The sequence below is a fragment of the Melanotaenia boesemani genome, chromosome 9, assembly GCF_017639745.1.
Source record: "Melanotaenia boesemani isolate fMelBoe1 chromosome 9, fMelBoe1.pri, whole genome shotgun sequence".
Lineage (NCBI taxonomy): Eukaryota > Metazoa > Chordata > Actinopteri > Atheriniformes > Melanotaeniidae > Melanotaenia > Melanotaenia boesemani.
The window spans coordinates 13,614,603-13,630,518 of NC_055690.1; the positions used below are offsets into that span (position 1 = coordinate 13,614,603).

A 15,916-nucleotide genomic window follows, 5' to 3' on the forward strand; every position below is an offset into this window, starting at 1 on the left:
ATCAAAATGTTAAAGGAGGACTGACATTTACCAGCTGGAACATACGAGGCAGTAACAATCCTGTTAAACGAGGTAATGTACTGAATTATTTAAAATCCTCACACTCAGACATAATTTTTTTACAAGAAACCCATCTCAAAAACAACTGTCACGGTAGATTGAAAGCTAAATGGGTGAAAGATGTATACCACTCAACTTTCTCAGCAAAAGCAAGAGGGACAGCTATTCTAATAAGAAAAGGTGTACCCTTTATTCATAATACTACATTAGCCGATAAAGATGGACGATACGTCATTGTCACAGGAGAGATATACAACACATCCCTAACCTTAGTTAATTTATACGCACCTAACACGGACAATCCTACATTCTTTAAGAAGGTTTTTGCCTTAATCCCAGACTTGTCTCAGACAAAATTAATAATAGGTGGAGATTTTAATACACTATTAGACCCTTACTTAGATAGATCATCAAATAAAAAAATTCCAAGAAACAATTCAAGTTTATTCCTAAATACATTTCTTAAGAACATGAATATCATAGATTTGTGGCGTTCTGCTAATCCATCAGGTAGAGACTATTCATTTTATTCATCAGTACATAATTCTTATAGTAGGATTGACTATTTTCTTATTGACGCACGTTTGATACCCTTTACCACTGACGCAAAATACCATACTACAGCGACATCGGACCATAGCCCTCTGACGTTTACATTGTTTCTGGAGGTTATGGAACCTACCTGTAAATCATGGAGATTAAACCCTCAATTACTGACCGAAAAAGAATTCTGTGACTATTTGAAATCCCAAATAAAGCTATACTTTGACATAAACGACACCTCAGACACTACTCCGGGTATCCTATGGGAAGCTTTTAAAGCTTATCTGAGGGGATGTATAATTTCATTTGAGTCTGCAAGAAAGAAAAAGAATACAGCTCAAATCAAAGAGTTAGAAAAACATATTCAACAGTTAGATCGTGAAAACTCACTTACTCCATCTCCTGATTTATATAGGAAGATTACAAACTTAAAATATCAACTTAACCAAATACTCTCAAAGAACATTACCACAGCTTTCTTATTCACCAAACAAAAGTACTTTGAATTTGGAGAAAAACCACACAAATTACTGGCACATCAACTTAGGAAAATGGAGGCAGACCAGACAATACATAAGATTAGGGACGACAAGGGACATGTGCTGATTAAACCAAAGGAAATTAACGATAGGTTTTTACAGTTTTATACCGAATTATATACTTCTAAATGCAATATTGATTCCTCAGTTATGGATAATTTTTTAGATGAATGCAGATTACCCAAACTATCAGAAGATGACCTTAATACTCTTAACTCTGATATTCACTCCTCTGAAATCCAGAAAGCTATTACGTCTCTCAAAAGCGGGAAAGCACCAGGCCCCGATGGCCTCCCAAGTGAATTATATAAAAAATTCAATGACATGCTCACGCCGTTTCTTCATAGAATGTACACGCAGGCCCAACTAGATAATATATTACCACCAACGCTGACTGAAGCAACGATTACAGTGATCCACAAAAAAGGAAAAGATGTACTACATGTGGGATCATACCGGCCGATTTCTCTTTTAAATATTGACGGTAAAATATATGCAAAAATCCTTGCTAATAGATTGAACCCTTTAATGAGCTCAATGATACATAGCGACCAAACTGGTTTTATACCAGGCAGAAGTTCAGCCTCTAATCTGCGTCGTCTCTTTAACATATTATACACAAAGAGGACAACTCATGATGATCTGGCAATCTTGACGCTCGATGCAGAAAAAGCATTCGATCAGATAGAGTGGGAATACCTGTTTGAGGTGCTTATGCGATTCAATCTTGGAATTAGATTTGTTAACTGGATAAGACTCCTTTACACAAATCCTACAGCACAGGTACGAACAAACCAAAGTCTCTCTACCTCCTTTAGACTTTTTAGAGGAACACGCCAAGGATGCCCTCTGTCCGCGCTGATATTTGCTCTTGCCATCGAGCCGCTCGCTCAGAATATCCGTTCAGACTCCCAGATACATGGTTATCAGACCAAATCTACTTTGAGTAAAATTTCTTTATATGCAGATGATATACTCTTATACATAACAAAACCAAAGCACTCCATCCCAATTATCCTAAATAAAATAAACGTATTTGGTACATTTTCAGGCTATCGTATTAACTGGACCAAAAGTGTATTAATGCCTGTTCATTCGGCTCCACAGACAACTTTTATGCACTTCCCCTTTAAGATCTCATCGGACAAATTTACATACTTAGGAATAGAAATTACAAAACAATTCTCCTCCCTCGTACAAGCTAACTTTCAACCCTTACTAGACCAATTTAAAACGAAAGTTCAATTCTGGAATACTTTACCAATCTCGTTACTTGGGAGAGTAAATGCAGTTAAAATGATTTTTCTACCTCAGATACTGTATTTATTTCAAAATATACCTGTTTTCTTAACAAAATCATTTTTTAAAAAGATAGACTCCATTATGTTACCTTTCCTATGGAATTACAAAACTCCTAGAATAGGCAAAAAACACTTGCATAAACCCAAAACTAGCGGTGGCCTATCCTTACCCAACTTCATTATGTATTACTGGGCATGCGCCTTTAAATCCCTCAACTTTTATAATAAGATTCTCGATTCCACTCCCACATGGTTACTCATAGAACAAGAAGACTGTCACCCATACTCCCCTGCTGCCATTGTATTGTCGCCAATCCCGCTTAATAAATCCTTATATGGATACAATCCCATCATATACAACTTGATTCGCATTTGGAAACAAGTGAAATCCCATTTTGCATTTAAGTCAATATCTATCTCTTTACCTATTATAAAGAACCCCTCCTTTACTCCATCTACTTTGGATTTTATGTTTTCTGACTGGGATAGAAAAGGGATTCATTGTATCCGGGACCTATACATACAGGGCACATTCGCCTCTTTCATACAACTACAAAGGAAGTTTAATCTCCCTGGCAATAATTTTTTTAGATACTTACAGGTCAGGGATTATGTACGTAAACACCTGATGAATTTTGAAACAGAACCTCAGTGTACAATTGAAGAATGTCTGAATGTATCCCCACACGAAAACAAATTTATCTCTCGCATATATAACGCACTGTTATTAGCTGCCTCTCCTCCCACTAACAAATACAAGGAAGGTTGGGAGAAAGACATGGGCATTCTTATTCCTGTTAACATATGGGAGGACTCACTAGAATATATCCACACCTGTTCAAACAATGCTAGACACTGTCTGATACAGTTTAAAATCATACACCGACTTCATTACTCAAAAGCAAAAATGCATACTATTTTTCCGAATGTCTCCCCGACTTGCGATAAATGTCAGTCCTCTGATGCAACACTCCTCCACGGTTTTGTCTCATGTCCTAAAGTTGCTACTTACTGGTATGATGTATTCAATACAATGTCAAAGATCCTAGATATTACATTACTGCCAGATCCTCTGCTGATTATCCTTGGTACGTCTGAGTTATTTAAGGAATTAACAACAACTCAACAACAGTTCCTTTCTTACTGCATTATTACTGCAAAAAAACTCATTTTACTGACATGGAAAGGACCAGCAGTACCTAACTCTTGTGCATGGCTGCGAGACCTGACCAACACTTTGCATTTGGAAAAAATAAGGTACATATTGAAGGATAAGTTATCATTATTTCAGAAAATATGGCAACCCTTCATTTCATTTCTACAAAAATAAATCTGTATTTAAAATCCCATGATGGTATCTCCTCCGAATGTTAAATTTAAATGTACTTTCTGTACTTGTGTATCTCTCTGCTATTTGTTACACGTTCAAGATTTGTTTAAGTTTTTTTTTTTTTTTTTTTTCTGTTTTTTTTTTGTCGTTGTTGTTGTTTTGTGTTTTATATTTCTAAAAGAGCACCATTTATGCGTGTAAAATGTATACGTTATGTTATGCTCAATAAAAACTATCTTGACTAAAAAGAACAATAGTCACCAAACAGACAACAGCAACCTAAATATGTGTTTTCAACTGCCCATTACACAACACTTAATACTAACATGTCACCTTGGATTATTATTCCCTCAGTTTTTAATGTTTGACTGACTGTACAGTAAGTTAATTCATAAGCTGAAATTAATTTATTATAAAATTAAGTGTTAGTTTCAAGTCCAATTAAAAGAATCATTTAAATTAGTAAACAGAAATTATTCAATAAGCTTGCAAAAATGGGTAGTAAGTCCTTAGCAGTACTGCTGAGTTTGAAGCAAAACTGATACATTTTCTACTACACATCTATGGTTTACTAAACGTCCACGGTGTAATTAATCTCTAAATAATTGGAAGAGAATAAACAATATGTCTACAAAAGTTACACAAAACCTGCCTACATGGGTGACAAAAAGCTCTTCCATCACAGATCCAAGATCTCAGTTCCAGTCTGTGCCCAACATACCACACCTGCAACGTGAACCTACTATCCATCACAATATATTGCATGATTATAGCAACCATCTCCTTGAAATGCATATACTGCACTCACCCTTTTTTCTTTTTTTTTTTTAAAACTGTTAATACATGACTCACCTGTGCTGCTTCGCTTCTGTCTCACCCAAAAATCAATAAAAAGTGACTTTGGTCTTCAGACTGACCAACAACTGAATAAATATTAACAGATCTCTGTGTCCTTGGATGTCAAAAAGTCTACTGTTTACTCCCTTAAACCATCAGTTGAGTCAACATGTATATGCTACCAGGGACCAATCTGCTCTGGTCTCCCACCTGCATCGGCAGAAGCTAAAGACTTTCTGTTCAGCTACACTTTTCTCACAGGTGGATAATATCTGACCAGCATTATTCAACTGCAGCGCATAGTGAGAATGGTGCCAGGTCCTCTTGTGTCCCATAGCCGCAGGTTGGACCACTGAGAGAAAGTAACATGAGCAGGGAATTCCTCTCTGTTTTGCATTCTGTAACACAATACTGAGACATTTTGTCCTCTCATCCTCTCTCTAAGGAAATCTCTTGTGGATAAAAGGCTGGGCGGGCATCATGCCAAAGAATGAGAACTTGTGTTTGCTCTCCACGACCCAAAGCTTTAAAACTGTGTACAGTATAGAATTACATTATCACAAAGAGATGAAACCCAGTTTGACTACAACACAATGGCCTAAAACGTCAAAAGCTATGTACGGATAAAGTATCTGTGGCCAGGGCAGCTCCTTCCTTTACAATTCATTTCATGCAACATTTGCTACAAAGAACATTGGTTATGCAATTAATTGCTTTACAGGTGACAGGTAGCATAGTGCTTGAAGAAAGGTTTGGCATACATGGATAGCCAGGGCTGAGCAGGACAATTCTAAAAAAGCTAAGATGAATTTCACTCTTTCCTTAAAATATTGATTGACAACTATGCTACTCACTACAAAACTTTACAGGAATTCCTCTTCTTTTGACAGTCCTCCAAAAAACAAAAATTACAAACTATTTCAGTGGGACCTATGGTAAATAAAATCATCCTCAGTTAAACAAACCCTAACTTGCCAACTCTTGAATCAACTAACATGGTAGTTTCTTTCCAGTAACAATTGACTGTGTACTCACGGGATGTTTTCATCATACAGCCAGAGTGTTTCATATATCCATCAAAACTTAAGAGAGTCTCTCAACATGTCAAAGCATTTTCATTCCCACGCTGAACCACATTCCTGCTCTCTCTGAACACAGCTGGCAGTTTGAGCTGAGATCTACAGCTCCCTTTTTCCCATTTCTCTTTCCATCTACCCCCAACCACCATGTGCTTGTCCTAACACTAAATCTCTCCCTCAACCCACCCCTTTCTGTGGCAGACTCCCGAACAACCCCCCCCCCCCTTCCTCCTCCTCGGCTCCTTGTGCCCGACCCTCCTACCCAGCTCTGCCCATGACAACATTTTCATACCCAACTCAGCACATTCTTGGCAAAGATCTAAGCTGCAGCCAAACAGTGTAATTTGTCTCTGAATTCTAACACTCATACAGACATAAAAATGTTATATTCAAAGAATTTACAGCTATTTTTCTTTTAGATTTCTTTGTTTTCAATGTTTTTGTCATCCTCTTCAGTCGTCTAAAACTTCATTCAGGAGGTGTTAAAGCTAACGTGGGAACTCTTTCACTTAAACAAACGAAAGACGAGTGTGGTTTTGAAGGATCCAGATGTTGTTCAAGTGGGTCAATGAAATGGAAAAAACATAGGCAGCTGAACTCGGGGAAAACCATGACATAAACTGTAAGCAATCAGCAGTAGTGACTCATACTGAGGCACACAACTCACAAGACTGCACACTAGCATCATCAGAGTTATATTTCACTTCGGCCTCAACTTCTGCCTGTGGCAAAAAAAAAAAAAAAAAAAAAAAAAATTAATGAATGATAGGAAAACTGCTGCATCTGTATTGTTTTGGAGCAAAGAGTTAATTATGAAGAATAAATTGGTTCAGAATATCATAAAATAATCTTCATATAAAATAAATTGATATTTAGCAAATAAATATTGACGTACTACACATAGCAATTTTTAAATATTTAGTTTGCATTTAAAATGAAAGACTTTCACTTGTTCATGTTAATCTAGTTAGCATTGTATCTAAAAAGATAAGTGGAAGATAAGTAGAGAGAAGAAGGCAATAATGAGATTATAGAACTGAACAAAAAAGCACACACTCATTTGTAAAGTCTAAGAGGACCAAGGCACTGGATTAGTTGAGTGAATACACTAATAACCCTAATTTAAAATTAGACTGTAAGAGGGAGAAAAAAATCCATGGCTTACAAGAAAAATCTATAATTTAAATACATTTGTAGTTAAAGGCACTTTAAATCATTGAGCTTTTCCATGGCTCTGCTATTACATAAGTGCATCATATCCATCCATAATTTCCAATCATGTGAGCACAATGCCAGATGTAGCCTGCCTTTACTGTGGCTGCCTCACTTTGTGACGTTTCTGCCATTTTCTCTGGTTCTACTGAGGCCAGAACTGGGTAAAGCTCCAAGTAAAGACAGAATGATGTAGCTAATCCACTTCCTTCCCAATAACAGAGTGTTTAACAGTAAATACACTTAGCCCTAATCAGAATTCAAAATCCCCCTTAGACTATTTTAAACACCATGCAGTCCCATACAAATAAATGTCTGTGCTTTCCTCCCCCACAAGGCATTGTCACAGAGTGAATCAGCAGACAAGTACAGCTGCTACTAGGCACTAACACTGTCTACTTGAACACCTGGGGAAAGAAAAACAGAACCAGGAATATGGAAAAAGATTCTACTCGTACAGTATGTGTTGTCATGCTGACAGGCACTGGAGGCGAGGCCTCTCTTTTCCTTTATGATGTTAATTGCATACAGACACCCACTCACAATGTGAAGTCAGCTAAGACTAGACAGCCAGCCAGGGGAAACACACAGACCCCTCCTCTAGTCTACCCAAAAACCACAACATCTGATGTTTCATGCCCAAAATAGCCTTAAATTCTTTCTGTCTCACAGTTAACCATTGTTCACAGGGAGGGGGGTCACAAATAACGATGAATGATGGCCAAAAGAATAAATGCAATGGCTGAACAACATCATGATGCCTAATTTATAAAATGGCCATTTAAAGAAAGACATACAAGAACAATACTTTGACAAATTTTTATCTCTAAGCAAAGTCTAGACATTAAGTAAATCATCATGATGGTTGTGTATGTTATTAATAGTTGGCACTGCATTTTGTATTAAAAGCAGGATGTGATGTCCATGTCAATTTAGAAAAATGAAGAATGGGAAAATTTCTGCCCCATTCATTCATATTTAGGATGTGGTGACATGCAGACTGCACTTACATTTATGCAAAACTACCTGTTCTTCAACTTGAAAATCAACAGTAGCATCAAAAACTACCAAATGTCCTCTCCAGAGCCAGTATTTGGTCTACTGTTCCTCTTACAGAAATTCTGGTAATTCAGAAGTTGGATTAATAGGGCAGTGCCCCATGTACTTCATCAAATGTCGTGGGAATAAAGCCCTCCTATTCTCCAGAGTAGGTCTTAATTAACCAGGCTCTACATGTCCCACAGACTTCAATAAACATAGCACAATATGTCACAACCATCTGCAAAACAGGAGGTATCACTGGCAAATATCACAATCTCTAGTTTTGTAGTCTTCTGATCATCTTCAAAATTGACAAGGTGTTGACATAATGAACAATGGTAAAATCTAAGAGATTATCTGTCTACAAAGGTGAATAACAACACAGTGCCTTTGTGGATGTGACTTTGTTCTTGATGTGGTGATTGGCACATGAGCTGGCTGGCTCCACATGCCAAGTAATTACAGAGAAGCGGTGTTGAATCACACGGGGACCTCTGGCTCACTCATTTGATCTTGTGGGGTGCACAGGGGACCTGTTATCCTGCAGTCGATGTTAGATGCAGGTTTAAAATGAACACCTCTAGGCTGTGTTGCTAAGACACCAGAGCAAAATGTTCTAAAAACACAAATGAGCTAGCAAATCCTGGGCCTGCTTTTAATCTGTGGTTGTACATTGACCTGTGGAGAAATCCTTTCAATGGAGGAGATCTCTAGTGACAAGTGGGTAGAGAAAACCTCACTGGCTCCTGGAGAACAAAGACTAGAGGACAGACATGGTGTGGGTCCAGGAAAAAAGCAAGAGCAAAGGAGACATTAGCATTCTAAACCTGCAGGCCAGGGTTTTACTGACATCCACTTCATACACCACAGAGAAATCTTTCAAATATAGCACCTATTATTATTGTCTGGCTTCAATTTTTTTTTCCTCTGTTAGAAGGCAGAACACAAATACATGCTGTTCTGATCTTTGGTTAGAAACCTTTAACTGCTCCACTAGTGCATGATCCACCTTTCATTTTGCAGTGAACACACACACTCACAGCATGAGCTTATTGATTCTGAGAGTAAATAACAGAACTATGTGAGCTAGAGGTCTGCTGTTGTTGACCATTGCTAAAGCCTGCCGGGTCAAAAGTAATCTGGACTGTTTTTCTCTTGAGGTCCTGTATAGAATTTAAACAAGAGCAGCACAGCTGTGGTAACACTCTCCTTCACCCTTGAAGGACACCCAGAGATGAGGCTCTTTCATCTTTAGGGGATACAGCCTATCAACTCTCTCTTTCTCTGCTGCTCTCTCTCAAGTCTGGAAATACCAGACCACAGCTTTTTCAGCATCGACAGATTTGTAATTATAATACAAAACACAGTGGTGGCATACTGTAACAAAAACCAGAGCTGACTCATTTCTTTGACACAGTCCTTCCTGAGAGGAGATTCAAGTTTACAGCTGGATTTACAGATAGTAGCATCTCAGGGTTGCATGATGCCTTATGGGATATTACTGCAAACTGTCTCTAAAATCAAACTTTGTGTTCCAAGTCACTGAACAACTGGGGATAGTCTCATCCTACCACAAACAGCATTTCAGTGAAGAATTAACAAATTATCTTTGACCCAAACTGTAAAGTGATAGCCCACACGATCTGGTTGGCTGTCACAGCCAGAAGACAAATAATGGTCTGCGATGTTTGGGCTGTGTGGCCTCTGAACAAGCTGAAGCTTCAAAGTTCAGACCATTAACTTCACTGTGTTTTCATGCAACTCGTTACTGTGTCTCACATTCACTCAGTTTTGAGAAAATGTTCTAACAACCAAATGTTGATTCCCTGGGGTTTCTTAGCAAATAGAAAAGACCACTGGAAGTGTCAAGTGTGCTCCAGCTTCACAGACAGGTGTTCTTCCCCTTTAGTCACACTACAGGAAAATTTGGCATGTGACATACAACAGACACTCAAACAGAAGTATCCATTACCAAAAGACATCTGTCCCAAACCTTAAGAAAGCAGAAGACGTCTCAGTCTGCATTTTAGAATACAGCAGAAATCAATCAGCAGGACTTCTGTGAAATACATAATGCAGCAACCTCCAAGGCAAGATGCACAAGCTAAACACTTCCAGACACTGGAGTGCAGCCATGTTCCCACGTATGTTAAAGTGTTCTGACAACCATCTTGGCTGCCTTTATGAAGGATTTGCTTTCTTTGGTGATAAAAACATCAGCTTTAGCTTTTGCAGATTTCCTTCTTAATTTAATCCAGAATGACCTCCCTGAAACCCTGGACTATTTCCTCTACCCTGTGTTGATCTTTGCAGGGTATTAATTTCTCTAGTGCTACAGTTGAAGGTATCAACAGATAAATAAATAATGCAGTGCAGGATTAATGATGCAGTCTTGACAGTAATGACACACATCAATAGCTATCTTCTCCAAGCAACTTTCATCTTTCACTACTGCAGCATTTTTCTAGTCAAATTGTATTTCTTATCTTTGGTCCTCAAACCAATATAGAAACGACATTAACAGCAAAGCAGCCTGTTGAAACAGATCTTGCAGAGGTTTAGTATCTGTAGACATCAGCACTGCCTGTGGTCTGGATCTAAGTCCTAGTAACAAACTTCAGAAAAGCCTGAGCTGTAGCCTGTATGACTTTCTGTCTATATATATATATATATGTGTGTGTGTGTGTGTGTGTGTGTGTGTGTGTGTGTGTGTGTGTGTGCTTTCTTCACCCTCTCTCTCTCTTTCTGCAAGACTGTGATCAGATCTTTTTCAGATGTCTTTTCAGCTTCCTCCTCTCCAATGGCAACTTCCTCAAACCTGGCTTCAACAGTGTTCCATGTGGCCATGCAGTAAACTGTATCCCTCCATCCAACGAGCTCTTGTGAGTCTACATTTCTGTTTGCCTCCTGATTTGAAGTCCATACATGTCTTCTTTTATGAAAAGCTCAACAGGCTGCATGCCTTGCCATGTCATGCTGTTTTCCCACTCATAATATATAGTTGTGTGGCTGTAATTCTTCCTTCCCTTTGATAGCTTATATAAACACTGTAATTTGGTTTTCCAGCCATGCCATATAACATCACTAAAGGGGGACTATGAATTACTGACAGGTGCTCAGCCGGCTGACCTGAAAACATGGCTAAAACATAGAAAAATATTGCCTGGAAAGCTATCAGCATATGTTGTATAAGTTAATGCACCAACACAAATTAAATAAATCATGCAAAAGTTCATATGAACAAAAGTACTATAGTCTAGAAATTACATTTAATGTGTGAACATCTATCTGTAAAATGAAGAATATGGGGCAAAGAAGAAAAGAAAAACATTACGAAACTCCTCTGATGTTGAATCCTGCAGAGCTCCATTAGGTCTTCCTTCCTCTCATTTGGAAGGATTCCCAGAGGGGTCTAAAGTGGGGTTCCCTCCTTCTCTGAGAATGGCCTCAGAGTCAGAGGGTAGAGCAGGGACCAGTGTCAGAACAAGGGCCCCTACCGTGAGAAAGCCCTCTCAGGACCTCCATAATAAAACCATGGAGCCATCCCTAAGGATGCTGGTCCTAATTAACAACATCAAAGAGAAAGTCCACTAGACTTTATCTGGAGCCTTGCAACACCCAGGCACCAAGCTTGTGCGTTACAGCAGAAAGGACGATGCTGGTAGCATAGACTGATAATGATGAAGTGCAACTTAGTTTGCAATAAATGCTACCCATACACACAGCTCTGCTTAATCTGAATTATCACATTTCTCCCTCGTGTAAACACACTCAGAGCATGAATGTAAAATGTAGAACCATGACGGACATGCTGTGTTCAGACAGTCCGTCATGAAAGCCCTGAGGAGACAGGATCTGAATGACTGTGCTCTGTATGCATGGAGGCTTTAGATGTTAGGTCCATTTATCTCGCTAATAACATGTAATGTACATTTCTACCACATGAGGGCAGCTGATTGCTGAACTCTGACATGATTTAAATGCCACTGAAGGGTAAAAGCACACCATGTTGAATACATAATGTCTAACATATTAAGAACAAAACGGCCATTATCCCATGGACACAATGTGCAGAGGAATGAAGCAGTTGCATAATATAAACAAATGAGTTTGGAGCATGTAACAAAAACGGTTTTGTACTTAAAGAGAACACATTGTTATAAAAGTAGATATTGTTTCCTGATGCAAAACAGAAGCAGCAAAAGTATTTAAGTTTTACCACCTATATAAATTTAATTTGTGACATATTTTGCTGCAGTTAAATAAAGAAAACAAGCAAGTTCAAGCTAGATATGTATTTGAGTGTGTGTTAAATCTGCCTTATATTGGGCACTGAGGCATTTTCCAGTAGGATATTCTGATCTTTAAAACACGGAAGTTTTATGAACTTTTCCCTAAAAGGTTGAGTTAATCTGTGACTTTCCATTCCTGTTACGGTGCAGTTGAGGCATTTCTGAAATCTGCACTTAGTAAATGATTAGTGATGCACATGTGGCAGCTGTCAGCAGCTCTGTGGAGGAAGTACAGTGATCCACAGACAGGGCACAGATTCACTGGACAGCTATGAGCTCAGTCTGCTACACAGAGGTAAAAAACAGAAATCCACAGAGGATGACTTTGAATGTGACCTTTTCTCCAAAGGTTGGCTGGACAAAGCCAGGTTGTTCCTGGCTGTTACAACACTCTTTGATAATTTACTCATCCTTCATCAGCAGGGCAGGAAGCTAAAACTACCAAACAACCAGTTACACATTTTGGTTTCAGGGTGAAACAGACAAAAAAAAAAGAAGTTATTTAATCATTATTAAAGAAATTCTATGTGAAAAAAAGTGTTGCATTTTTTTTGTTAATATCTTAACTTTTATATTTAAATAGTTGTTTCCTTCTTTGCTTCTTAAAAAAGTAGTTACTGTTACACTTAAGTGGACTCCTGTAACATAAAAATTACAAATAAATCAATACACTTTCAATTAATTTGGCTTTCCACTACCACTAAAATCCTATAACAAAATTTCTTTTTCAAGACTGACTTTTAGGGTTTTGAACTTTTTAAATACCACCCATTCTCTTCTGGAGCCGGTATACTTATTTTTTTTGCATTCTTTTACAGTATAAATAAACTTCATAATCAAACTTGTTTATTAATTTGGGGCATACCAAAGCTATAAGTGAGCCAACAAGCAGCTGTTTTAAACAGATGAGGAATTATCGTCAGATTTTTAATTGTTAGCAAACTGCCAACCAAGCTGTAAAAGTAAAACAAGACACATTTTAAATAAACAGAATCACAGCAGCATTGGATGTGAACGAAGATATGATCAAACATTATCTTTTCACTTTGTTAATATCATTTACTTCTCTCTTAAGGGCTAGATTGTGCCTTAGATCCCGCCGATGCACGACTACTAGTTTTATCTTTCCTGTGACACAAGGAGGCAGTGCTCAAAACATGGAACGGCTTTATGCACCTTGGTTTGTTTGTTTTTTTTTTTTTCTAGCTTTTGGTTTTTGCTGTGACATGAAAAGAGCTCATTACCTTTTGTGGAGAAAGTAGTATTGTAAAACTGGATAAGTTGGGTAAGTATGACACTAGTCAGCCCAGGCTCTATGCTTTTACGGAGGAATGCAGACATGTACCTTAGAAGAAATCTGACCAACCTATAATGCAGCAAACTCATGATGCCCAACAATCTTACCTTACTTACGAACATAAAGATAAACTAGTTTCATATCAGTTAAATAGTCTTGAGAGGAACAGAGCACTCTAAATTCTCTACTTTAAAGAGTCCCTTACCTTAACAACATTTTGAAAGAAATGCAAACCCTTTTCAGAAGTGATTTTACCCATTTTAGTCAGAGGATAAACTGTAAAGTGTCTTCTCTTAAGCTGAAGTGCTCCTGTCCTCTTTATACTGAGATTTAAAGTTTCAAGTGTACAAACACTGCACAAATTATCCTGTACATACCCTTTTCTGAGGGTTTTCCCCGTTAATCGTCAAGACCTTATTTTTTTGGAATATTAAAACTTTATTGAATATCATAATCTTGATATAAAGTATTTGTAATTTTTACAATATGTAATAGAATATAAAAGATAAAAATAAACATCTCAACAATAAGCATAAAGTAGTGTGAGCAAACAATGTTAAGGTACAAATAGTAGGCACCTTTGGACCACAGAACTTTTTCATAGTCCTTCTGGAGGAAGAACCCCTTTTTACCTTTTTTTATAATTTCCCACCAGGAAGTGGGTATCTGGACAGTGATTGCTCCAGATTCTCTAGGAATACCAAATGTAACACCAGCACCTATTACATAAAAAAAGACCTGAAAAGATAAAAAAAAAAGGTCCCCATAACCCTTCAGAAAGCACCTGCACATGTGACGTCATAAATGTACCAGACTGCTCAATGACCTAACAAACACAAGCCTTTCATTCATGACAACAACATAAAGTCATGATTTGTATGTCTGGGACACAGAGAAAGTCAGTAACATGCACAGAGCTGCCACACAGCAACATCTGTCATTTAACAATACCTGTACAAAGTCCTCAATCGTAACAAAAAGCAGTGACAAGCTTTTCAGGCCTGAGATCTGAGTCTGCAAGGTCAAGAAGGTTTGAAGAAGGCCAGAAAGAGTTTCTTGTCTGAGACACAACAGCCTCTCAGTGAGGAAAAAGCACCAAACACAGTCAGTAGGCAAGCTTTTAGTCTCACTGGTGCTTTCTGTTTCTCCGGTTTTCCACCCAAGTGCTGATGAAGTTTCCAGAGCTTTTCCATGACAAAACAGAAACACTTACACACACTAAAAATGGTCTGTGAGGCAGTCACCAGTCAAGCTTTTCACTAGACCAGCACAGTTTATAAGAATACTAAAACCTGCCTGACATAAGATCGTTGAGATTTCTTTTTCTTTAACTTTGTTAAAGAATGTTTAACATTGTTACACATCATCAAACATTTTAGAAATGAAAACCGAGAAAGAGTTTGATAAAATGTCAAATATAAAAAAAATAAAACTGTCAAATATCTGTGGTAGTAAGTGCTTCGCTTTAGCACTGATAGCACAAATATAACAGTCTGTGTAGTTTTTCACAATTTGTCTTCTGTAAATGTTCACCTTACCTTAACAATTAAAAAAAAAGAATATAATAAAAAAAACAACTGAAAACCACAACTGCGAATGCAATCAGTGTGTGAATTATAAAATATAGTAACTACATATTAAGCTGACATTTGTAGAGCACACATCAGCTCACTCAGTTAATATGCATCTAATCATTTCCTGATATATTAAACATTCAGTGGTCAGTAAGACAAGACCAGTGGGGGAAACTATTCCTGTGGTCCAAAGGTGGCTGGTGTTTGTACTTGCTTTGTGATGGAGTAAAACTAAGTGTTAAATGAGGGATACTTTCCGGTGCAGCTGTCTGAGCGTTTCATTGTGATTCTTTGTTTATTATTGTTTTGTTGCTCCAACATCTTTTTTTCTATGAGCCCTAGTCAGGCTCTGCCAGCTTGAGCCAACTTTCAGCTAACCAGTATTAAACCAGAAATACCTTATTTCATTTCTCAAGACTTTATGTTTTCTAGAAGACTGAATATCTGTCTGAAAAATGGCCAAGTGCAGAGAATAGTAGACAGATATCTCTGTGAAGCTTGTTATCCATCTAGTCCCTTCCCCATGATGCTGAGACTATGGAACATCATTCAGATGATAAGAGATTGTGTATCTTTAATCTGCCTAAACAAGAACACACAAGCATGCGGACTATGGTGCGCCTGACGTGCCATCAAATCGGAAACATGACTAAGGCCAAACAAGCTCCCCTGGAATTTGAGGTGGGACAATACATCAGTGACTCTGCTCCTCACCATTGGCCCCCCACTCACTTTCAACCTGCAATGTCAACATGTCCAGCCAGCTGGAATGCAGGGGAGATCTGTGAGTCAGCCCCTCAAATTACTATAC

General features: G+C 38.0%; 1 protein-coding gene across 6 annotated transcripts in view; it reads right to left on the reverse strand.

Annotated features, from left to right (window-relative positions):
- The window catches only part of stard13b (StAR-related lipid transfer (START) domain containing 13b), a 65,006-nt gene that overhangs the window by 11,717 nt on the left and 37,373 nt on the right, over positions 1 to 15,916 (reverse strand). The window contains exons 1-2 of one of the 6 annotated variants that reach the window (XM_041993844.1): positions 5,646 to 5,843; positions 5,465 to 5,540 (exon numbers count right to left, since the gene is read on the reverse strand). The exons of 3 other annotated variants lie outside the window; for them this stretch is intronic. Coding sequence is in view for 1 of the 3 variants with exons in the window: in XM_041993842.1 (XP_041849776.1) it covers positions 5,646 to 5,679 (34 nt within the window). In the remaining 2 variants the exon portion in view is untranslated. Of the gene's footprint in view, positions 1 to 4,625; positions 5,442 to 5,464; positions 5,541 to 5,645; positions 5,844 to 15,916 lie in introns of those variants that run through there. 2 more of the 6 variants (XM_041993842.1, XM_041993843.1) reach the window with 2 other exon arrangements.